Source organism: Acomys minous (assembly GCF_964271855.1).
Source record: "Acomys minous genome assembly, chromosome: 9".
NCBI lineage: Eukaryota > Metazoa > Chordata > Mammalia > Rodentia > Muridae > Acomys > Acomys minous.
In genome coordinates this window covers 17,859,002-17,884,270 of record NC_140490.1, presented here as the reverse complement: position 1 = coordinate 17,884,270, position 25,269 = coordinate 17,859,002, and the positions used below count along the sequence as shown (strand labels likewise).

Genomic DNA, 25,269 nt, shown 5'->3' with positions numbered 1-25,269 from the left:
ATAATACTGGACTAAATCGCCGAACTGTAAGCCAGCCAGAATTACATGTTTTCCTTTATGAGCGTTGCGAGGTCATGGTGTTCTTTCTCTGCAATAAAACCCTGAGACGCTGTGTGTGTGGGGTGAAGACGTGATGAGGCGTGTGGGGGCTGAGCCTCCTCCTACCATGTGGGTTCTGGGGACTGAACTCAGTTGTCAGTTTTGAAGGCAAGTACACTCACTCACTGTGCTTCCTGCCTGCTCTAAATTTTTTTGTTTTGAGATGGGGTCTTGCTAGCCTAAGATAGTCTCAGTTCAAGATCTTCCTGCCTCAGCCTCCTAACTGTTGGGAATATTGGTGTGTGACACCACACTCATGTTTATTTCTAAATTTCCCTTCAATTACTTATCAATTCTGATTTTCTGGATATATAAGCATCATTTAAATACTGCTATTACTTTATAATTAACCAATCAAACTTTGTTTTTCAAGAATATAAGGTCATAATTTTACCATTAAGTTCGATCTATTTTATAGTAGTTTATTATTTAAAACTCTGTATGAAACACTGGGTATGGCTCAGTGGTAGAAAATCTGCCTAGCATGTGTATTTGTAATCACATATTTGTATTTGGTCACTATTTTTTCAGGTTTATTTAATTCTGTGTATATGAGTGTTTGCCTGCATCTATGGATGTGCACCATGTACGTGCCTCGTGCCTATGGAGGTCAGAGGAGAAGGTCAGACCCCTGGGGACTAGAGTCAGGGATGGTTGTGAGTCGCTGTGTGGGTTCTGGGATCAAACCCAGGCCCTCTGCAAGCACAGTGCTCTTAGCTGCTGGGCCATCTCTTCAGCCCTCTGCAAGTTATTTTTGAAGCTGCAACATTTTGTTGACAAATTAATTTTTCAACTTTTCAAGAACTTTCTTTTCTCCTAAAATAAAAATAAGCATATACCAAGTCTGATGATTTTGAAAAGTTTTGGTTGTTTTTTCTTTGTTTGTTTTTTAACTATTTCTGTAAAAGCAAGGAATATATCTCCAAGCCATTTTATTTCTTATCTTTCTTACTGTGAGAAGGACGTCACAATTTCAGATTACAAGTCAGGTCAATTTTGGAGGGACAGCAGAGGTGGCTCAGGGGTTAACAGCACTTACTGCTACTCCAAGGGACCTGAGTTTGGTTCCTAGCACACATGTCAGATAGCTCCACAGGTCTGTCACTATTGGTCTCCATGGGGACTTGCACTCACATGCACAAACCCACATGTAGACACAGACACAGACACAGACAGACACACACACACACACACACACACACTTTAAAATAATAAAATACATCTATTTTAGAGGCTAGAGAGCTTGCTCAGTGGGTAAGAGCACCCAGTGGATCTCACTACCCACATGGTAGACCACAGCCATCTGTAACTCAGTTCTAGGGGATCTGACAAACCCTTCCGGCCTTCATAAACACCACAGACACCACCGTGTATACACACACACAGGCGCACCTGCAGCAAAGCACCCATACAATAAAATGAAAAAGATTAAATCTTGCCAATGTTGGCATATTTCCTTAGATCTTTTTAGCTATGCATTTGTGCTTGTGCGTGTGAGGGCAATGCCCACAGGAGCCAGAAGGAAGCGTCAGGCTCCCCGAGAGCTGGAGCTGCAGCCGGCTGTGCTCTCGCTTCTACCACAGCAGCCAGTACGCTTAACCACCGACTCCAGCCCCTAGGCCTCTTCCTAACACAGCCTGACAATGTCTTGTTCAGAAAGTGACCTCACATACTTGTTTCTAGCTTACAGATTTTTAAAATTACGTCTGTTTAGGGTGTGTTGTATGTGAGGTGTCATGGCACATGTGGCAGTCAGAGACCAACTTGTGGGAATCAGCCGCTCTCCTCCCACCACGTGTGCGCAGGCCTGGAGAGGAGTGCTTTTACCACTTTATCTTGCTTGCAATATAGATTTTTTTTTTATTTTATTTTAATTTTTTTTACATATTTTATAAATTGTGTTTGTGCGAGTTAAGTTTTGTTTTGTTTTGTTTTGTTTTTTGTTTTTGCCAACTTGACACAACCTAGAGTTATTTAGAAGAACCTTAATTGAGAAACTACCTCCAGAGATTGCCTATAGGCAAGCCTACAGTGCATTTCCCTGATTGATAATGTGGGTGGGCCCAGCCTACCTGGAGGCGAGGCAGGCCTGCGCAGGAGGTCCTGAGCTGTATAAGCAAGCAGGCTGAGTGAGCCATAAGCAGCAAGGCAGTGAGCAGTGTACCTCCAAGGCCTCTGCATCAGCTCCTGCCTGACCTCCCCGGATGACGGAACAAACCCTGTCCTCCCCAAGTTGCTTTTGGTCATAGTGTTTCATCACAGCGACAGAAACCTTGACTAAGACAATGTGTTTACTTTCAGTGGGACTTAATTGCTGCTTGGATGTTAGGAGTGGATACCTGAGGAAACTCCTGGAAGGCTCCCATGGTTTCCTGATTTCTTTCAGAAGAACCACCAATCACAATCAAGGGCCTGAAATGGTAATTAAAAAAAAAATTACAAGTGAGAATATATAACACATTTAGCAGGGTCCAATGCACAACAAACAGTCATTGTAAGTGACTCAGACAGAGAACAGACACACAGAGAAAGCTCCATCCTTCTTGAAAAACTGGATGTTAAAAAAAATTTAAGATGCAGTTTGATGGGAGAGATACTGTCCTCAAATTCACAAAAATGGAAAATATAAAGCAGCAGATCTCAACCTGTGGGGGACCCTTTTGGCAAACCTCTATGTCCAAAAAATTTACATTACAATTCATAACAGTAACAAAATTACAGTAATGAAGTAGCAACAAAAATAATGTTATGGTTAGGGGTCACCACAGCATGAGGAACTGTATTAAAGGGTCTCAGCGTTAAGAGGGTTGAGAACTGCTGATGTATACAGTAAACACTTTGCTTACGTCAGTGTCACCCTTCCTAGATGCTTCCAAACATAGTGACAGAAAATCAGTTTTATGCCTTTACTATTCCTGAACCAACCTCTGTGGGTTGCGCTCTGACCTCCATATGCCAGGCCCTGTGTGTGTACACATACACACGAAATATAAAAAAGGAAACAGAAAGAATGAAAACAACATCCTTCACATTAAAAAGATGACTACGCTCTGAACAGATCAGAACACAATCCCCTTCGCCGTAGCTCAGAGAAGTTAAAGGTAAGGATGGAGAGTAGACATTAAATGGCCCACACAGCAGGCTTTAACAACCATAAGATAAATGTCTTGCTAACCAGGCAGAGCAGGATGAAGAATATGCATTCCTACATACTAAGCTATAAATAACAACAACAAAAACTACTCTTAGCTAGGTGCGAGTACAGACCTATAATCCTGCCTACTCAGGGCCGAGGCAAGGGGATCACAAAGCTCAAGGCCTGCTTGGGCTAAGGGAGTTCAAAGCCTCCTTGGTCAACTTAGTGAGATATTCTCTCTCTCTCTCTCTCTCTCTCTCTCTCTCTCTCTCTCTCTCTAACACACACACACACACACACACACACACACACACACACACACACACACACACACGAAGCTTAGCTGGACATAGTGTTACATGTGTTTAGTCCCAGCACTCAGAAGGAAAGTAGATTTCTTTAAGAATTCTAGACTTGTCTGGCTTAGTAACACCTTTAATCCCAGTACTTGGGAGGCAGAGGCAGGCAGATCTCAAGGGCAGCCTGGTCTACAGAGCAAGTTCCAGGGCAGCAAGGGCTATATAGAGAAATCCTGTCTAAAAAAATAAAAGGGGGAGGGGGAGGGGGAGAAGGAGAAGAAAAAAAAGAAGAGAAAAGAAGGAGGAGGAGAAGGAAGAAGAGGAGGAGAAAAAAGGAGGAAGAGGAGGAGGAAGAGGAGGAGGAAGAGGAGAGTCATCATCGTAGTAGTATAATTAGTATTACATTAGAATTAGAATTATTCTAGACCAGTCTGGCATATAAAATATAGTAAGGCCCAGGTTCAATAATTAACAAATTTTAAAAGTACTTCTTCAGTTAAAACTACATATATGCTCACATATACAAACACATACACAGAATGAAACTCTAAAATGTTTCTTTCTTAGTAAAGGAGTTAATACTTTTTTTTTTCTCAAATTGCATATATTTAAAGGCTATATAACATTATGTTTTGGTATCCATAGTGAACTGACGCTATAGTCAAGCAACTTAACATTTATCATGTCACAGTTACTTTATTTATATGTCATTAAAGTACCCCCAAATCTATTCTTCCTAGCAAATTTCCAATATTCAATACAAAATTGTGAACCACTGTCCTCAGGGTTTGTCCCCATCTTCCTGACCTCCAGCCCACTTCCCAGCTAACTACCTTCTACTTTGTTGCAAAGTGTTGCCTAGTGGATTTTTGCTTTCCCAACTCTTTCCACCCTACAGCAGTTCTACTTGGTTAACTTATGCAAAGACACATTGAAGAAGCGTTTTCAACAAGAATGCTTTAATTAATTACCAGCAGTTCATGTTTGCGTTTGCCATGCCACCCAAGGCGTGGATGAGACCCGGGCCAGAAACAACAAGGCATACTCCTGGCCTAGAAGCAAAGCAGAGATTATCAATGGCAGATCAAACTGAACAACCGTAAAAGATGAGCCGTAAGTGCCAGCGATCTCAGCTGGAACGTGCCAACTACCCATTCATATTATGCTAGGGTTTCCATGGAAACTTCTTGATGGGCAAAGGAAGGACATGTAGGTCTTTACTATACTGGTAAACAATTATTAGAATATCTTAATTAAAAAGAATAAGATCAAGTTTCTTTTAAGATATAATATACACTATTACTTTCACATTGTATTTTACTAACCTCTTCATATTTTGCTTAGAGTTAGAAAAAGTTGATTACAGAAGCAAATTTTGACAGCCACATATATTTTCTATGATTAAAATTTTTTTTTCCTGACAAATAAGTACAATATACTAAATCTTTGGGAGAAAAAGTGACTCTGGATGCCCAGTTTTCCTCCAAATCTTGCTGAATGCTTTCCCTGGCCATAGCTTCCTGAGCCCCAAGGACTCAGAAAGGCAGAATCAGTGTGGTGTTCAGCTCACTACTTTACACTTCTAACTTACGACTCTTTTAGACGTTAACATCAACACAGTTCTCACCAGACATTAAACGCCTCCTAGAACGTTCTACAGCAGTCATCATATTCCCTGTGCAGTTTGACATGATATGGACTCCACACCCAGTCACTGAACACTTAAAATGTGGCCACTAGTTAGCATGTTACTTACTGTGAATTAGCTGTAAATTGCTACCCATTGCTAATGCTACAATACTAGGCAGCACAACTCTAAAGTTTTCAAAATAAAAATGTCAAGATTAACTTTTAGTTTGTTAAAAATAATCGTTCCAGAATCAATTAGGGCATCAATGACTGTAATTTAAATATTTTCCAGGGTCAACCAAAAGACTGAGCCATGTTTAAAGTGGCAGAAGTAGGCCAGGGCCTGGTGCAGGGGCCTAACTCCCCTCAGGCACACTTCAGAAGGTGCTGTTAAAAGGGAGGGTAGTGAGATCTTGCTTGTTTATATTTCTTAGTATTTAATTACTAACTTCAGTTTTAGAAGTAAAAAATGTCTTACTAAAGCTTATATAAGTGGCAAAAACGTAAGGTATAAATTTTATCAGAGGTCTAAATTCTACCTTAAAATATGTGAATGTAGAAAAAAGTAGAAAAAACTTTAACGGTTGTGGAATTATAGTAATTTTAGTTTTTCTTCCTTATATATTGTCTATGTTTTCTAAAACTGTTATTTTTTAAAAGTATTAATTTTTAATAAAAAATGAGAGGTGAGTAGTTAGCTACCAGAAGTAGATTGAAATATGTACTAGAAACCTCATTTTGGGACTGAGTCTTTTGTATAAAATGGCCTAGAAAGTTCTCATTTCTTATTAATGCTGTCTTCTACAATCTTTTCAAGACAATTAGGCTTTCTGTTGAAACATGTATTTATATTTCTACCCAAAACTCTCAAAGCATTAAAAACGAAGCCAACTTTGGTTTACCTGCCTGTTAGGTATCCAATCGCAGAGGCAGCATAACAAGCCTACAAAGAAAGGACAGCAGGACTTAATGAAGCATACAGGACTCTTGGGTATAAATACGAGAAAATCTATTATTAAAAGAGGCATGCTCAAGTAGGTCTTTGGCAGCCGGGTGGTGGTGGCGCACGCCTTTAATCCCAGCACATGGGAGGCAGAGAGAGGCAGGCAGATCTCTGAGTTCGAGGCCAGCCTGGTCTACAGAGCCAGTAGAGGGAAGGAAGAACTGGAACATTACTCACTTTTATGAGACGTGATAACCATGAATTTCAAGGACTGGCTGAAGAACCTAGGTATCTACATTTCAGTTTTCCTAGGAGATTGTCATAACTATCTGCGCTATTCATCTTATCATCTTACAGCTGCTTAAGTGTCTTTAGAGTCAGTGGGAATGTCCTCTCCCTTACTGAGCATCTCTGCCTTCCTTCATGCCTCATTTGTTTGTTTAGAGCCTGGTCTCCTTACTCAGGTTGGCCTTGAATTTGCTATGTAGCCCGAGATGATTCACTGTCAGCTTTCCTGGTGTTTTTTATTTTTTTAATTTTTTTTTTTTCTGTATTGTTTCCTATTTCATTAATTTCTGCTTATGCATTATTTAACTACTTCCCTTACATCCGACTTGCTTTTCCTTTCCTAGTGTCTTGAAAAATAAGCTGACAGCGTGGTTTGAAATCTTTACTGACAGATTACTTCAACTATTTCATCTAAAAAGTATTTTAGCTGTATCTTATGAATTATATCTGATATTCACCTTTTCATTATCACTGATTAAAAGTATTTCTGCTGTGACTTCTTCAACCCATTTGCACATTAGGGTCTGTAGTGGTGTCTGTATTTTTCATCATGGTAATCTGTGTTTTCTCTCTTATCCCTCATCAGCTTGGCTTGAAGTTTTCAGATACTTACATGGACCAATGAGTGTTGCTTTATTTTAAAGGTGACTCCTGATACTCCTGATATTCCTCCTGATACTGAGTCCGCTTCCACAAGGTCAGCTTACACATTGCTCACTGTTGTTTTTAATTCTTAGCAGGCAGTGTGGTAAAATTTTCTTTATGACCAACATGGTTTTTTGTCTGTTTTGGTTTGAGACAAGCTCTCACTCTGGAGCCCAGGCTGGCTGTGACCATAGCCCAGGCTGTCCTTGACTATAGGCCAGGCTGGCCTTGACTGTAGTTCAGACTGGCCTTGACTGCACCGGAAGCCTTGTAGGCCTCATGAGCTCCGGCTTATATCTGGGAGTCGCCATGCTTGGCCACTTTTCACTGAACTGAATTTCATCTAGCTTATAAGGAAGACAGGAAGCACTAAGTTAAAGTAAACACAAGATGCCCAGGAGAAAAGGCTGAGTGCATTTTAAAATTATTCCTTGTCTAGGACATTATAGTACTACTTGTCATATCTTTAAAAATAATAGCAAATTGCATAAAATGTTTGCTAAAATTAGTATACTTATTCACACATTGAGAATAGAATAATTGTCCACTTATAGCGGTAAAATATAAATCATATACAGAAACTATACTACTCTGGCATATGCCAAAAGTTGAGAAACAATAAATTTTTGTTGCTGTTCTTAGAGACAGGGTTTCTCTATGTAGACCTGGCTGTCCTAGAACTCACATGGCAGACCAGGCTAGCTTTTAACTCAAAGATCCACCTGCCTCTACCTCCTGTGTACTGCGATTGAAGGTGTGTGCCATCACCGTCCTGTGAGAAATCATTAACTTTATTACCATTAAACAAACAAACAAACCAAAAAGCCTCTACTTTTATATCAAGTATAAAAGCATATGTTTCTGTGCACCCATAGCACGCACAGTTCTCAAGATTCAAAGTCTGGAGTTGAAGTGTTCTACTTCTGATCCCAGCCCCCTCCATCCTACTGTGTGACTTCTGACAAACTGCTCTGCACACTGACTTCATCACCTGTAACATGAAAGAGATTCAGAGCACTGCTATGAGGATGAAATCAGTGGTCTCTGACAGGTGAAATACTTAGAATACAGGTAACCTCCTGGCAGTCTGCCTACTTTCTGGCCACACGAGTGTCTTGACTACTCTAGGAGCTGGTGAACAGTAATCAAGCGATTACATGTTCTTCAATCCTTCTGAGCCGTTTTGCACACTCCCTTTGAACAACTCCCGTCATTAACCCCACCATCCTTCCTCCTAAATTGTTCTCTCTCTGTTCTCAACCTCAGTGAGCAGCATTATCATCCAGTCATATGATCCCCTAACCTAGGAGTCACCTCTACAAGAGCTAGCCTTTTCCTTCCTCATAGGTAATGCCTACTCCCTGACATCGTCTTCTGTGGGATGCATTCTCAGAAGACTATATTTGTCTGTTTATTTTGGTTCTGTTGTTGCTGTACTAAGGAAATCCACAGCACCAGGCATGTTAGGCAGCACTCTACCACTGAGATATAACCCAAGCCCTCCAGGGTCTCAGCTGACCAGGCTGGCTCCAACTCTGAGATGTTCTGTTGCACCTGAGCTGGTGCAGGGATTAGATTTCCCATAACCATCCTTTGGCCCACCCAACCTCCCTCACAGCTTGCCAGGCCTCTAAGCTGTATTGATACGGCAAGGAACACACAGTACCTCTTTGAGCAATCTTTCCTGTCCCAGCAAAGAGAGCCAGTCACACCCTCCAGGCTACTGCGGTTGCTCATATATGCATTTCTTCCGTGAGGACCACTATCCCGGGCCGTCTTTTTTGTTTCTTACCCTCACTTTTCCCAACTGAGCAACTTGGAGTTTAACAATAAACCATATTTCTTCGCTGTGTCTCTCTCTCCACTGCTCATGCCCTACACATCAAACACACTCAGTGCACCTCTAAGACATGAAGAAGAAAGCAGTGACAAACACGCTACCTCTGGGAAAAGGGTAAAATATAGACCAACATCTAAACTTTCTCATGCAGGTCAAAGAATAGAAGGTTGTTCCAAGTAAGAGAGCAGAAAGACAGGTGTGAGCTCAGTGGCAGAGTGCTTGTTTAGTAGGCATGACGTCCTAAGAGGGGGCAGGGTGATAAAAGTGTAAGCAACACAGAGTCAATACCTACCAGCTTGCAGACTAAAAACACTCCCTACACACTTCAAACCTTGTTGAAAAATGTCTTTCAATTAGTAAATAACGTAGTAAACACCTATATTACACAAAGACCTCAATCAAGTCAGCACTGTGGGGGATACAAAAACAAAGGAACCATAACTTCTGCTGCACTGGAACTCACAACTGACGGCAGGGAAAAGGTGGCAAGAGCAGAGGTCAAAGGGCAGCGGTGGAAGTAAAAACAGGACTCGCCCTCAGCTGGGCTGACAGTATTATAAAATAGATTCTTGTTTGGTTTTTTTGTTTTTTGGGTTTTTTGTTTGTTTGTTTTTTGAGATGGGGTTTCTCTGTGTAGCCTTGGCTGTCCTGGACTCCCATTGTAGACCAGGCTGGCCTCAAACTCACAGGGATCCACCTGCCTCTGCCTCCCGAGTGCTGGGGTTAAAGGTGTGCACCACCACCACTGCCTGGCTTGCTGTTTTTTTTTTTTCTTAAAGATGTATTTTCTGGGTGTGTGTGTATGCATCCATATATATGTATACGTGCACCATCTGTGTGCCAGAATAAAGCATTTGATCCGCTGGATCTGGAGTTACATGAGGTTGTGAGCCACCCCGTGGGTTGCCAGAATCCAAACCCTGATCTCTGAAAAAAGCAACAAGTGCTGTTAACTGCTGAGCACATTAACATCTCTAGTACCCTTCACCTTACGCAGCATGAGTCCTGACCTTCAGTCATTCATCCCGCCGCTCTCTGAGCACCCACCATGCACACGAACCGCAGCGGATACTGGCCATACACACTTGTGGTGATGAAACAGCACACCGTCTCCTCTGCTAGAACACACAGCCTAGTAGTGAATTAAGAGCATCCATCCCTTCCAATCCTAGCATTCGGACGTGGCAGAGTACACTACGGCAGAACACTGCAAGCACAGATCCGAAGTCAGGGTACCCGGGTTCAAATGTCACTAAGTCAAACTTAGTTTCTCAGCATCTCACTTTCCTGTCAAGTGGTGCGTGCGATGCTTTAGACGTGACGGGACGCTGTGTGCAGGGCATAGCTGCCTGCCGTTTGGCTACCTGTGCCCACACTCACCGCTTGCTCGTTCCTCATCCCAATGTACTTGATGCCCAATTCCTGAGCAGCAAGGGCGATTTCAGTCACGGGGATGCCTACGACGCCGAACATGTACTCCACATCCTGGGGGAGGGAAGACACCGATACATAAAAGCCGGTCACTAGGTGACCCAGCCTTCTAGACCTCCCCGGAGGTCCAAAGGAAGGACCAGCAGGACTCCCGTCCCCTCCTCCTCGCCCTCCTCCATCTCCACGAGAACGCGCGGTCTCTCCTCTCCTCCCCCTGCACCCATCCCCGCCCCGCCTGTTTCTGTAGAGCCTTTCACTGCCGAGGGATCCATCGTACTTGCGTTTTCAGGGCCTGGGCGATGACTTTAGCACCGGACACCTGCTGCTCGCTACCCTCTGCCGAGTTACTTTCTGGCATCTTCCACTTAAAGTTACTTCAAACTCTCTTACGGTCCTCAGCCGCTCTAATCAAACTAGCCTCAGACTGCTTGCTGCACGCTGCTGGAGACACCCGCTTCTGACAGACAGGAGGGCAGCCAACCGATTTAAGCCAAGGAGAGAAGGGGCGGGACTAAGGGTCAGAGGCCACAATGTAAGCACGCCCATTCTCCAATCAGTCTTTTCCCAGCTCCGCCAGCAGCAGGAGGCGGGCCGAGCTGAAGGCCGCGGCCGAGGCCGAGCAGGTAAGAAACCCAACTTCGGAGGCTGCTCGCCATGGTTTCGTTCTCCACTGGCGTGGAACCCAGCTCGGCCCCGCGTCCGGCGCGTGGTACATGCGCACCTCGAGGGTGAGGGCGAGACCGAGCGCTTGAGAGGAGGGGGCGTGGTTCCAACGTGAGTCTCCGCCCCCGCGCCGTAGCTTCTCGCTGATTTGGGGGCAAACTGCGCAAAGGCTTTTGGGACGCGGGTGTTTTGGAGAGTCTAAAGTCGAAAAAAAAAAATAAATAAATGAGCCTGGTCTATAAAACCAGTCCAGGACAATCAAGGCTACACAGAGAAACCTTGTCTCGGAAAACAAAAACAAAAACAAAAGAGAGAGAGAGAGAGAGAGAGAGAGAGAGAGAAAGAGAGAGAGAGAGAAAGAAAGAAAGAAAAAAGACCTTTGGGCCCTGTTATCATTCTTCTATGCCCCCTGGTTTCGTAACTGGGTTTTGCATGCCACAGACTGTGCGTGTTACGTAAGTCTGTGAGCAGAGGTCTATTCTTTATCGGAGATGACACCACACTTGCTCCTCAAGAGATAATCTTGCCCAGAGCTTTCTTAACGCCGCTGCTGCCTCTGCCTGTTTTTTAAAAAATACTTTTTGTTGTTGTTCCAGTTGGATATCACTAAGGTCAGTTAGAGCAATGGTTAATAATTAATGTATGATTGCTTAACTTTTTACCAAAGTAATAATGTTGGTTACTTTCGACTTAGGAGTTCAAGGCTAAGACTGCTTGACCCTGGAAACACAAGCTATATAAGCAATAGTCAATTCATGGCGCCTTATATCAGTCCCTTTCTCAAAACAATACCTGGAAGATCTCTATATGAAAGGCAAACTGAGCTTTGGTTGAAGAAAAAAATCACTGTAATTCAGATTAAGTTGTTTTGTTTTTTAAGGATCAGTCTTCAACTGGCCAATCTTGCCATTTAGCAAAGAGAAAAATCATCAAGCTGGTTCTTGCCTTCACCTTGCAATTCAAGCATTCCACACTTCCTTTGACTGTATTTATTCATCAGAGTGATGTGAATGCCCCTCCAAGAGTCATTCCTGCGCCCTCAACTGCAGTATCCCAGGAGCTGTCATTTATACAAAGCTCTCTGTGTGGACTTTGAACGTGCTAATCTTATTCTCTGCTTTTTCATTGGCAGTGTGCTTGGGTTTTATTTGTTGGATATTTTGTTGAAATTTGGCATTGTAGAGCTAGGTGCAGCGGCTTATACCTTTAATCCCAGCACTTGAGGGGCAGAGGCACATGGATCTCTGTGAGTTTGAGACCATCCTGGTTTACTTAGTGCATTTCAGGACAGCCAGGGCTATATAGTGAGACCTTGTATCAAAAATAAATAAATAAATAAATAAATAAATAAATAAATGGAAAGAAAAAGATTTTGACATTTATTATTTATCACTCAAAGGAAGAATAATTTTTTTTAAAAAAATTGAACCTAGAACCTTGTGTATATCAGTCAAGCACTGTACCACTGAACTATGTCTCCAGCCCTGACTTTTAACTTTCTTAAAAGACAGAAGGCTAGGAGGTTGGAAAGACGGTTCAGTGGTTAGAACAGAGGTTGATTTCCAGTGCCCACGTGGTGTTTTACAAACATCTGTATTCTGGTTCCAGGGAAATGGATGCCTCTTCTGGCTTCCGAGGGCACCAGGCACACACACAGAGCGCAGACACACATGCAGGCAAAACAGCCATACATGTGAAATAAAATTATAATAAAAAGTAAAGAAAAGGCAATATTGGTAGCATGCTCTCCACAGTGCAAACCCAGTCTCCAGAGTCCAGATAGTGACTGTTTGAGGGATCTAGGCTTGCTGTTGTGAGGAATGGCTTGACAACTTTCTTCCAAGTGGGTGAAGGTAGTATCGAGGTAACCGAGTGATTTCATAAGAGCTGTACTCAGGGTGTGGCGATACATACTGTCTGTATTCAGGAGGCCAAGGCAAGAGGCTCACAAATCTAAGGCCAGCCTGGGCCACAGAGTGAGACCCTGTCTCAAAAATAAATTATTATTTTTTTTAGAGAGAGTTGCAATATCAGGCCTAGAGGAGATTAACTTTCTTTTCTTTTTAAAAGAGATTTATTTATTTATTATTTGTACCATAAGTATTCTGTCTGTATGTGTGCCTACAGGCCAGAAGAGGGCACTAGATCTCATTATATATGGTCCTGAGTCACCATGTGGTTGCTGGGAATTGAACTCAGGATCTTTGGAAGAACAGACAGTGTTCTTAACCTTTGAGCCATCTCTCCAGCCCCGAGAACATTAACTTTCAAAAAAAGGCAGCTTATATAGGCAGTGACTCAATGGACCCCCAAAATTGTGGTTTCTTAAAAATTTCAGTCAATATACATGTACATTTGGAAATTCTTGTGTTCATTAAAAAAAAAAAACAGATTTATTTACTTATTATGTATACAATGTTCTGTGGGCATGTGTGCCTGCCCACCAGAAGAGGGCACCAAATCTCATTATAGATGGTTCTGAGCCATCATGTGGTTGCTGGGAATTGAACTCAGGACCTCTGGAAGAACAGCCAGTGCTCTTAGCCTCTGAGCCATCTCTCCAGCCCCCCCCCCATGTTCATTTTTAAGCACACCCTAGCTGAACCTGTGAAAAATAGCCCATGCTTTACCAAAACGTGGTGCTTGGTTATCAAATAAAAAACAATTTAGGGCTATGTGTTTTTCTAACTTCATTTTGTTGCTGTGACAAATACTGTGACGAAAAGCATGTTAGGGGAGGAAAAAGTTTGCCTTATCTTACACTCCCAAGTCACAGACCGTCTTTGAGGGAAGGTTGTCAGAGTAGGAACTCAAAGCAGGAACCACAGAGCAACAGATTTTCTGACTCACTCTGGCTTTCTCCCAGACTCATGTTTAACTAGTTTTCTCATACAGCCCAGGGCCACCTGCCTTGCAGGGTAGGCCCTCCTGCAGTGATTAATAATTATCTTGATTTGCCCCCCCACAGACAAGCCCACAGGCCAAGATGGTAATGACAGTTACTTTATGGAGACTCATTTCTCAGGTGACCCTAGGCTGTGTCTGGTTGTCAAATGGCTAAAAATGAAGTTGGCTGACAATAAGAGAAAGTGGAAACTGAATGCATATCTTCTTTTCTGGCATGGGGACTGAAGCCAGCGCCCTGTGCGTGCTAGGCAGCTGCTATAACACTAAGCTCTTACTCTTTCATGTTAAGACAGGGTTTCACTAAGTTCAAGTCCAGGCAGGCCTTGAACTTTCAATCTTCCAGGCTCAGCCTTCCGAGTAGCTGAGATTACAGAGCTATGCCACCTTCAAGCAAAAAGCCAGGAACAAAAATAAAAAGGAATCTATATAAAGTGTTGTTGTTGTTTTTTAAGCAACACTTAAACCATACTGTAGGAAACATGTCACCAGAGACAGAACAGGTATAAAATAATGGAATAAAATGGTGGGTTGAGTGAAACAGGTTAAGTTGATTTTGTTTGCTTCTCATTAAGCTTATGAACTGTATAGTAGCAAAGCTTAGAGATAGGGGGGAAAACAATGGATAACAACTTTATATTCGGGAGCTATCAGGGACATCTTAGTAATAACTCAATAATAAGAGCTCCCAGCGCCTGTGTTATCGAAAGGCGCCAAGCATGTTTCCCTGGTACCCTTTGACCTAGAAAGAGCTGGATTCCTGCCCAAAGCCTGAACTTTGCCTGGCAGTTTAATGAGCCGAAGCCAGGAGCAGTATGGGGAGAAAACAGGAAGAATATGGTTATATAAAACAGTGACAACTCTGTGTGTGGCGTAAAGACATAATGGCTTAGCAACAAAGTATTTCTCCTTGGAATAAAACTGCAAAGTTCCCAAGGTGTGGGGTTGAGCTGGGGACATTTTCATAATGGAAGACTTAAGCCCATGAGCTTGTTTCTTCATCATAACGCTGAGCTCCTTCTTAGGGCTTATAAACAACTTACTGGTTTCTTTCTTTCTTTCTTTCTTTCTTTTTCTTTTTTTTTTTTTTTTTTTTTTTTTTTTTTTTTTTTTTGAGACAGGGTTTCTCTGTGTAACAGTCCTGACTGTCCTGGACTCACTTTGTAGACCAGGCTGGCCTCAAACTCACAGCGATCCGCCTGCCTCTGCCTCCCAAGTGCTGGGATTAAAGGCGAGCACCACCACACCCAGCAACTTACTGGTTTCTTATAGTTAATATCTATAATATCTTTCAGATGCATGAAAGTATCAGAAGTTATCACATACACATGAACCAGCTACTAGTCACCAAATACAGTGAGTGAGTGAGTGTGTGTGTGTGTGTGTGTGTGTGTGTCCCTCTCTGACTGCATCTCCCTTTCAATCCCATAGAGGGAGCCTTTGAGTTTGATGTTTATGGTACCTTCATAATCTACATTTTAAGGGGTCTCAATCCATTTTCTGTTGTTGTAACTGAGTATATGAAACTAGGTTTTTTGAATTTGTTTGTTTGTTTGTTTAAGATGTATTTATTTCATATATATGAGTACACTGTTTTGATGCACACCACAAGAGGGGATCAGATTACTTAATAGATGGTTGTGAACTACCGTATGGTTTCTGGGAATTGAACATAGCACCTCTGGAAGAGCAGCCAGTGCTCTTAACCACTGACCCATCTCTCCAGCTGAGACTACATATTATTTATTTACTGTGTGGTGCTGGGGAGGCCATTGCTTTACCTTTGAAATATATCTCTGTCCTTTCCTGCTGCTTTTTATTGTGAGACAGGGTCTGGGAGTTACCCAGCCTCACCTTGAACCCACTCTATCCCCAGGCAGGCCTAGAACCCTCTCTGTCCCAAGGCAAGCCTTGAGCCCACTCTGTCCCCAGGCAGGCCTTGAGCCCACTCTGTCCCCAGGCAGGCCTTGAGCCCACTCTGTCCCCAGGCAGGCCTTGAGCCCACTCTGTCCCCAGGCAGGCCTTGCACCCACTCTGTCCCCAGGCAGGCCTTGAGCCCACTCTGTCCCCAGGCAGGCATGGAACCCACTCTGTCCCCAGGCAGGCCTTGAGCCCACTCTGTCCCCAGGCAGGCCTTGAACCCACTCTGTCCCCAGGCAGGCCTTCAGCCCACTCTGTCCCCAGGCAGGCATGGAACCCACTCTGTCCCCAGGCAGGCCTTCAGCCCACTCTGTCCCCAGGCAGGCATTGAACCCACGCTGTCCCCAAGCAGGCCTTTAGGCCATCTGTCCCCAGGCAGGCCTTGAATCCACTCTGTCGCCAGGCAGGCCTTGAATCCACTCTGTCCCCACGCAGGCCTTGCACCCACTCTGTCCCCAGGCAGGCCTTGAGCCCACTCTGTCCCCAGGCAGGCCTTGAATCCACTGTGTCCCCAGGCAGGCCTTGAGCCCACTCTGTCCCAGGCAGGCCTTGAACCCACTCTGTCCCCAGGCAGGCCTTGCACCCACTCTGTCCCCAGGCAGGCCTTGAGCCCCCTCTGTCCCCAGGCAGGCCTTGAGCCCACTCTGTCCCAGGCAGGCCTTGAACCCACTCTGTCCCCAGGCAGGCCTTGCACCCACTCTGTCCCCAGGCAGGCCTTGAACCCACTCTGTCCCCAGGCAGGCCTTGAGCCCACTCTGTCCCCAGGCAGGCCTTGAACCCACTCTGTCCCCAGGCAGGCCTTGCACCCACTCTGTCCCCAGGCAGGCCTTGCACCCACTCTGTCCCCAGGCAGGCATGGAACCCACTCTGTCCCCAGGCAGGCCTTGAGCCCACTCTGTCCCCAGGCAGGCCTTCAGCCCACTCTGTCCCCAGGCAGGCCTTGAACCCAGTCTGTTCCCCAGGCAGGCCTTGAGCCCACTCTGTCCCCAGGCAGGCCTTGAATACACTGTGTCCCCAGGCAGGCCTTGAGCCCACTCTGTCCCAGGCAGGCCTTGAGCCCACTCTGTCCCCAGACAGGCTTGAACTGGTGATCCTTTTGCTTTACATCCCAAGCAGCTGGGGATTATGGAGTCTACTACCAACGTTTGCCAGTGGTAAGTAATTCATAAAGACGTTTCTTTTTGCCTACTGTTGTAGCAGCTCAGAAGTCTAACAGCCCATTACTAGCATCAGAGTAGAAATATCAAAGAAAGGCAAGCAGATATATCAAGTAGAGGGAAAAAGATGGGCAAACTAGAGATGGCTGACTCATTCCCAACCCAAAAGCATTGGTGAGGGAAGTGAGCCAAACACTTCCCTCAAGACCCACCTGCCAGCCAGGCTATGTCGAAGGCTCCAACACAATTGAAGGGAACACATTCCAACAGTTACTTACCTTTTCAGGGTATGAATAATGTACTCTGAAATGTTTGTATCTTTTACACCTATGTGAGAGTATCTATATATAATACCGATGTAGGGAGTTTTCTCTACCAGTTTTCTCAGAAGTTGTCAAATTATTCTCCAAAGTCTTAAGAACTTACATTCCCATCTTCATTATATGAGAACTGCCCTTTTCTCTGTCAGTTGGAAACAATGCCTTTGTTTGTTTTTGCCACTCCAGCCAGGCATGGTAGTTAGTGCACAGCTGTAGTTCGAACACGTGGGAGATAGAGCAGAAGGATAATGAGTTCAAGGCCAGCCTCAGCTACCTAGTGAGTTCAAGGCCAGCCTCAGCTACCTAGTGAGTTCAAGGCCAGCCTCAGCTACCTAGTGAGTTCAAGGCCAGCCTCAGCTACCTAGTGAGTTCAAGGCCAGCATGAGCTACATGGTATCCTGTCTCAAAATAAATAAAGAGATAGATAAGTAAGTAAGTAAATGAACGTTAAAGACATGGAAATTGCGGAGGGCTAGTTAGGAAGAGGGTTGATAGCAGGGAGCAAGGACGGGTAATAAGGGAGAGCATGGTTGACTGCAATATGTACATGTATACAGTCTCACAGTAAACCCTTTGTTGTGTATACTTAGCCTACACTAGTAAAATACCAAAATACAGTTGTTATTCTTTTGGCCAGTTGATAGGTGTGAACTGACTACTCATTTCCAAAGATCCTCTGGTTATGAATGAAGCAAAGTAGAGCCATGAGGCCTCTTCATCTGTCAATTACCAGCTGTGGAGTTGGCCCATTTCTTTATGAGACATTTATCTTCTTCTTGCTGGCTTATAGATGTCTTTTTAAATTAATTAATTAATTAATTATAATGTATTAATAAATTATAGTTCATTTACATTACATCCCATGGTTATCCTCTCGCTCTTATCTTCTGTTCCCACCCCCTCCCTTTTCCGCCCTCTTCCCCTCCTCTAGACCTCTGGTGGGGGGCCCTCCTTCCCCGCTGACTGTTCACAGTCTATCAGTCTCACCAGGACAGCCTACACCCCATGCCACTTTCCGTTTTGTTTTGTTTTGTTTTGTTGAACAGGGTTTCTCTGGGTAGCCCTGGCTGTTCTGGAAATCACTCTTGTAGACCAGGCTGGCCTCCAACTCAGAGATCCACCTGCCTCTGCCTCCCGAGTGCTATAGATAGCTTTTACATGCCCTCAGTGTTTGTCTTTTAACTCTTTTACAAACTTTGTTTTTGAGGGGGAAAAAAAATTCCCTACTTTACCCAGGTTCCTCTCAAACTAGAAATCGACCTGTAGTTACTTTTGCAATGCTGATTTTTATAATTATCTGTGACAATTGTTTTCCTTTAAGTTTTTTTTTTGTATCTTGTTTTATAAATGATCCCCAATTTGAAGTTATTAAGCCTCCTTCTGTATTAAGAATTTTGTTTTTTCTTTTGTGTTTGTGTGATTTTTTTTTTTTTGAGGTGGGTGGCCTTGTTTGAATTCACTGCGTAGTCCAAGCTGGCTTTGAACTTGGCGTCTTTCTGCCTTAGGCTCCTGAGTGCTGGCATCACAGGTGTGTGCCACTATGCCAAGACTCTAATCTATCCAGTGACCGGGACCAGCAAGTCATTCTTTAGTGACAGGGTCCTAAGAGGGAGGTCTAAAGATGAGGCGGAAAAAACCAACAACATAAAATCTGAGGTCTGGAGATCTCATGTAAGCTTATGCCAAAGAGTGTATTAAGAAGTACATTCTCATACATGTTATATTACAGGGGGAAATGAGGCAGAGGTGGCAGAAAGCTGTCATACAGTGGGACGGTGTCAGCAGGGAGCTAATAAAGCAATGTTGCACAAAGGGAACACAAGATATTTCAAGAGTGTCATAGACAGAGCACACAGCAGCTTTAGGACCGAAAACTCCAGTCTCTTCAGGAGAAAAGCCAGATTCCTAGGAATCAAAACCCTCACTCATTCCTGGCCCCAGCTCCAGACAAGATCTTGCCAAGTGTGTCCCGGGAGCTAGCATTCTCTTTGTCTTTTCATCAGGGTCTCTGAGAAAGGCTTGGATTAGCCCGGCTCCCAAAAACCCAGAAATAGACACACACACACACACACACACACACACACACACACACACACACACACACAGAGCAAGGGGAGCAGCACCTGCATTTGTCATTTCTATATAATATCTTTATCTGTTAGCTTTTTTTGGATATCTATCCACCCCAAATTTAGTGATTAAAAGACTACCATTGGGGCTAAAAAGATGGCACAGTGGTTAAGAGCACTGTGTGTCCTTCCAGAGGTCCTAAGTTCAGTTCCCAGCAACCACATGGTGGCTCACAACCTTCTATAATGTGATCTGGTGCCCTCTTCTGGCATGCAGTTGTACATGGAGATAAAGCACTCAGTGTGTGTGTGTGTGTGTGTGTGTGTGTGTGTGTGTGTGTGTGTGGTAATGTCCTGTTAGCCACAACAGATTTTTTTTTGGTTTTGTTTTGGTTTTTTGACCCTTTTTCCTGGGAAAGGCTTTCCTGTGTGGCATAACCCAGGCTGCTCTGGAACTCACCCCACAGCCACCATGCAAACTAGGGCTCCCTGCAGTCCTCCTGCGTCTGCCTACAACTTGTCATTATTTTCATCTTTCTGTACTTATTATTTCCTCTTTATGATCGCTTATTTTTACACTTCCCAACTCTCTCCATAATTAAGTTAGCTGATAATGTTCTATTTCCTTTTCTTTTTATCACAGAACTTTATTCTTTCAGTTTTCATTTTTTCACTGGATTTCCATTTTTGTCCTGCTGTCTGCTTCCGCTAGCACTGCAGGCCTCCTTCCCTCATTCTTGGGACCTTTGGCTAGTTTTCTTGGGTCTAGGTTGCCAAGTTCACAGCAGTTGCATGCTGTTCTAGAAACAGAGCCTTCTTGTTAATTTTATAGCTGAGGCTCCTGCTGTAGTTCTTCCATCCACTTCCTGCTCAGCAGAACTTTGGCTTCAACACTTTTTTTTTTTCCAAGAAAGGCTGATGACACCAATGAGACCAACACTCTGGCGTTCTTACATTTTCAAACTTGTTACCAGTCACTTTTATATTACAACCAAATCTTAACATCCTATGACGGTTCTAGGTCCTGTTCTCTTTTTTAGAAATGAGTCTGTAGGCTTTTGCTAGCACTGGTGTTATTGTGATAAAGGGAGAGAGCAGTCTGAATTTTTGTCCTTAAAAATGCTTTATTTCAGGGCTGACATGATGGCTCAGTGGCTAAAAGCACTTGCGCCTCTAGCTTCTCAGCAGTCACATGGTTGCTGGCTTGTGACCATTTGTAACGCCAGTTCCAGGGGCTCCGACACCATCTTCTGGCCTCCAGGGACACTGCACACATGTGGTGCTGGCAAAACCCCCATACATATACAATTAAATAAATAAACCTTTGTAAAAAATCTTTTCTTTACCCAAGTATAGTGGTGCAAGCCTGTAGTCCTAGCAGGAGGCTTATGAGGCAGAAGGATGTGGGTTTGAGGCTAGTGTGGGCTACATAGAGACACCTTGTCTCACAAAACTAAACAAACAAAACTGCCTTTGGTCTTTTGATTTGTCCCTAAAGTGACTTCTTATCTTTGGTAGGAAGAGCTTCCTGAGTCATGGCCTTCTTTTTTTTGTTTATTTGTTTTTGTTTTGTTTTTGGAGACAGGGTTTCTGTGTGTAGCCTTGGCTGTCCTAGATTCACTTTGTAGACCAGGCTGGCCTTGAACTCACAGAGATCCACCTGCCTCTGCATCCCAAGTGCTCGGATTAAAGGCATGCGCCACCACCGCCCAACAAGGCGTTGCCTTCTTTTCTTGAGTTTTGTTGTCTTTCCGATCATTCAAATCCGCTTGTGTTCCTGGAGAGCATTCTTCAATTATTATCCTTAAATATTTTTTTTTCTGACCTGTTATGCAGTAGTTATTGTATTAAACGTTGTCTCAGTACCCACCGCACAGCTTAAAATAAGGTTCATTTACCATCTGAAAGCTTCTGTGGGTCGGAGTCTGAGCGAGGCTGGCCAGAAGGTGTCAGCCAGAGGCCAGATTCTGCTGTTTGTAGAGTGATTTTCTTTTCAGTTTTTGGACTCATGGTGACTTGCCTATTTAAGGACAGCAGGAGGGTGTCACTTTTAAAGCATTTGCCTTCTTTTAAAGAAAGGCGGTTAGTCTAGGTGAAGCTGGGATAATCTCTTTGGATGAGCAGAATTGACTGGCATGGGACTTCGGTTGCACTGTGAAATCCCTTCAAGTTTCATTAATTGGTGGCTAGAAGCAAAAATGCCATTTCCATGTGCAGCCAAGGAGAAGAGGCTTGGTTACCCAGGGAGGCCCCTGCTGGTGTGCCCACCGCACAAGAGCTTTTGCCTTCCTGGGTCTCACCCAGCTGCCATCCTTGCTGGTCATTTTCTCTAGACTCCTTTATAGTTCTGTATTCACATTCATGTTGTTCACTTTTCTATTTCTTGAACATTTCTGTCATTTATTTACAGTCCAGACTGTTTCTGTATTTGTCATAATTGTATGTGGGGAGCAGAGGCCACATGTAGAGGCCAGAGGTAGACTTAAGGCGTCTTTCTCTATTGCTGTCCAGAATTGCTCACCGAACCTGGGACTTGCAGATCCAGCTAAACTGGCTGGCCAGGAAGCACCTGGCGTCAGCCTGTCTCCGCCCCCCAATGCTGAGGTCACAGAAGCACATCAGCATACTTGGCTCGCACGCGGGTGCTGGGATCTGAACTCGGGTCCTCATGCTTGTACCCAACCGCTTTACCCACAGGGCTATCTCTCTAGTCTTATTTTTTAATTTTTTCCCCCCACTTCTTTTTAAATCCCTGTCAGGTGACATTTCTATTCTGTTCCCCTTCCTTTCCAGTTTCTTCCTTAGTCTCTTCTTCTGTCCCTTCCTCCTCCTCTTCCTTTTAGTGCTTTCAGCCCTTGTCTATTTTGTGCTGGATATCTATAAATACCTATATAGATATGTGTGTGTGTGTGTGTGTGTGTGTGTGTGTGTGTGTGTGTGTGTATCAATTGTTACTTTCTTTTCATTCATGGCAGTGTTTACTTACAGTTTTTATGTGGCAATTTTCTGGTGAGTAACCTTCCATTTCTTTTCTTGCAGTGTTTTTCAAGATTTCTCCGACGTTTTGTTTACTGTTTTAGGAGTGAGTGAATCCCCACTGTGCTGTTTGGGTTTGCTTGGAGTTTGTGTGGGAGGTAAATAAAGCAGTATGTTGATAATTACTTTCTCTCAGCACTTTGAAGATATCTCCCTCCTTTCTCTGATATTGAGACGTATTGTTCAGATCATCATTTAAAAAAAAAATCACCGTATCAGGTTTTTTTTTTCAAATTAAAAGATGGTGTAGGGTGGGGGCAGCCCATGCCAGGCGAACGTGTGGAGCTTCTGAGAATGTGAGTCTGGCCCTCTCTTCCGCCATTCATTGGGATTTGTAGAGTGAACTCGGGTTGCCACAGTTTTCCCCACTGAGCCATCGGGACGATCCCAAACAACTGTATCTTTTTCTTATTTATGTATTTATTTATTTATTCGAGATAGAGTTTTTCTGTGTAGCCTTGGCTGTCCTGGACTCACTTTGTAGACCAGGATGGCCTCAAACTCACAGCGATCCACCTGCCTCTGCTTCCCTGAGTGCTGGAATTAAAGGAGTGCCACCACACCTGGATCCAAAATATTTAGTATGTATTTATTTTGTCTTTTTCTTTTCTTGGGTCAGGGTTTCCTTGTATAGCCTTGGCTGTTCTGGACATACTTTGTAGACGAGGCTGGCCTCGAACTCACAGAGATCCACCTGCCTCTGTCTCTCTGAGTGTTGGGATTATAGGTATGTACCAATTTGTCTTTTTTTTATTTCCCCCCAATCCCCCATCTCCCCAAACTGAGGGCCAAACCCATTGAGCTAAATGTCCAACCTGGTATTTTTAAAGAGCATTGTTTTCACTTAGAGAGGCAGAGGCAGATGGATCTCTGTGAGTTCAAGACCAGCCTGGTCTACAAAGTGAGTCCGGGAGAGCCAAGGCTACACAGAGAAACCCTGTCTTGAAAAAACAACAACAAAAACCATTGTTTTCCCATGGTTGTGTCTGCATCTTCTTCTTAAAAATTCACAGTGTTGGGCTGGAGAGATGGCTCAGAGGTTAAGAGCACTGTCTGTTCTCCCAAAGGTCCTGAGTTCAATTCCCAGCAACCATATGGTGGCTCACAACCATCTATAATGTGATCTGATGCCCTCTTCTGGCCTGCAGGTGTACATGCAGCCAGAGCACTGTATACATAATTTTAAAAAATCTTTAAAAAAAAAAAAAAGCCCACAGTTTGAGAATAGCATGTCTAGCCGTGGGGTTCTTCTTCCTTACCCTGAATTTGTAATTTCTGCATTTCACTATCAACCCTGAGGCCGTTGTTCCTGTGTGTGTCACTTCTGTGTTTACTGCTTTTTAGGAATGTCATGGGACACCCTACAGTTTCTCCCTGTCTCCTATGCTCTTTCTTTGTTTCTGTCATTTTTGTGCTGTATGTTTTTTTTATTTAAAGATTTAAAAATTTTTTATTTTATTTTATTTATGTGAATAGGTGTTTTGCCTGAATATATGTCTGTGCACCAAATGCATGCGGTGTAAAAGGAGGTCAGAAGAGGGCATCGGGTGCTCTGAAACCGCAGTTACAGATGGTTAGCAGCCACGTGCATGCTGAGAATCAAGCTCAGATCCCTCTGCAAGGGCAGCAAGTGCTCTGAATCACTGAGCATCTCTCCAGCCTCTCTGTGCTATTATAATTTAATTTATTTGTTGGCAGCTCAAATTCTCATACCTTAGAGCCCTCTCCATCTGACTTTATTTAACAGAATCTTACTCCTTGATCCGCTTTAGAGCCCGCTGGGAACTACTTCAGTTGTCATGTATTTGGCAGTTTTCACTTGGGTTACAATCATCTGAATTTGTTAGGGGTCCCATTTAGCTGTGTTCTTTTGACTCTCTTTAGTAATAATTTCTGTGTGTGTGTGTGTGTGTGTGTGTGTGTGTGTGTGTGTGTGTGTTTTGTTGTTGTTGTTGTTTGGTATTGCAAGACAGGGTTTCTCTGTATAGCCTTGGCTGTCCTACACTCGCTTTGTTAGACCAGGCTGGCCTCGAACTTGCAGTGATCCACCTGCCTCTGCCTCCCGAGTGCTGGGATTAAAGGCGTGCGCCACCACCGCCCGGTGATTCTTTGTGTGTCTTCTTGTAATTTTGAACGTTGTGTTGGCTCGAATTGTGGGGATGTCAAGAGTTCCTATAGAGGGTGTGGACTGGCTTTTCCAGGCATCTCAGGGCTGTGAACATCTTCCGTACTCTCCACTCTTTTATCTTGTTACCCTGGGCTGCGTATATTGTAAGAATTTGAATTCCATACTCAATGTAAACAAAGCTTTGGTTGTAACATCTCTAGAATGTGGCATATATAGCCTAGCCTTGCTGTGCCGGATGGGTAGGCCGCCAAGAGACCAAAAACAATACCCAGACACAAGGTTTATTGAAACTTCTTAACAAGGAGAGTCCAGTGGTGCTGGCCTGGAGAGGTGATGCTCCCAGGAGGTCCAGGGCTGGCAGACTGGAGGCCAAGAGCACAGATTGCCTCCACCGTACTTCCCCACACTGCTTACTCCAGGGTTTCCACAAATAGGCAGTTTAACAGAAGCTAACATAAGTTATCTGGGGCATCTTGACCTAGGGTTCCTAGAATAGAGTTGGGTAATTTCCCACAGAGCTTACCATCAAGGAGATGAAATTCTAGTTAAATCTAAATTAGCCTCAGCAGGAATGCAAGGTAATGAAGATGAGATATGATAGATATTGATTTACATTCAGAATTTTAGACTCACCAAGATAGGAAAGATGGTTTTTTCAAGGCTGCCTAATACAAATAACCAAAACACTATGAATGTAACATTTATATAATTCCTGATTGTTTCATGATTCTTCTTGCTGTTTGTATTTTATATATGTGTAAT

The 25,269-nt window shown here is 43.7% G+C and overlaps 2 protein-coding genes across 3 annotated transcripts in view; one reads left to right on the top strand and one right to left on the bottom strand.

The window, feature by feature from the left end:
* HACL1 (2-hydroxyacyl-CoA lyase 1) overlaps window positions 1-10,807 on the bottom strand; it is a 34,840-nt gene extending 24,033 nt beyond the window's left edge. The window contains exons 1-5 of the mRNA XM_084796867.1: window positions 10,588-10,807; window positions 10,260-10,364; window positions 6,066-6,106; window positions 4,506-4,586; window positions 2,439-2,511 (exon numbers count right to left, since the gene is read on the bottom strand). Coding sequence (XP_084652993.1) covers window positions 2,439-2,511; window positions 4,506-4,586; window positions 6,066-6,106; window positions 10,260-10,364; window positions 10,588-10,668 — 381 coding nt within the window. The 5' untranslated portion in view covers window positions 10,669-10,807. The remainder of the gene's footprint in view (window positions 1-2,438; window positions 2,512-4,505; window positions 4,587-6,065; window positions 6,107-10,259; window positions 10,365-10,587) is intronic.
* A 65-nt stretch (window positions 10,808-10,872) lies between these two features.
* Window positions 10,873-25,269, top strand: part of BTD (biotinidase) — a 28,931-nt gene continuing 14,534 nt past the window's right edge. Inside the window, exon 1 of one of the 2 annotated variants that reach the window (XM_084796875.1) lies at window positions 10,873-10,933. Coding sequence is in view for 1 of the 2 variants with exons in the window: in XM_084796876.1 (XP_084653002.1) it covers window positions 10,965-11,038 (74 nt within the window). In the remaining variant the exon portion in view is untranslated. The other variant, XM_084796876.1, reaches the window with a different exon arrangement.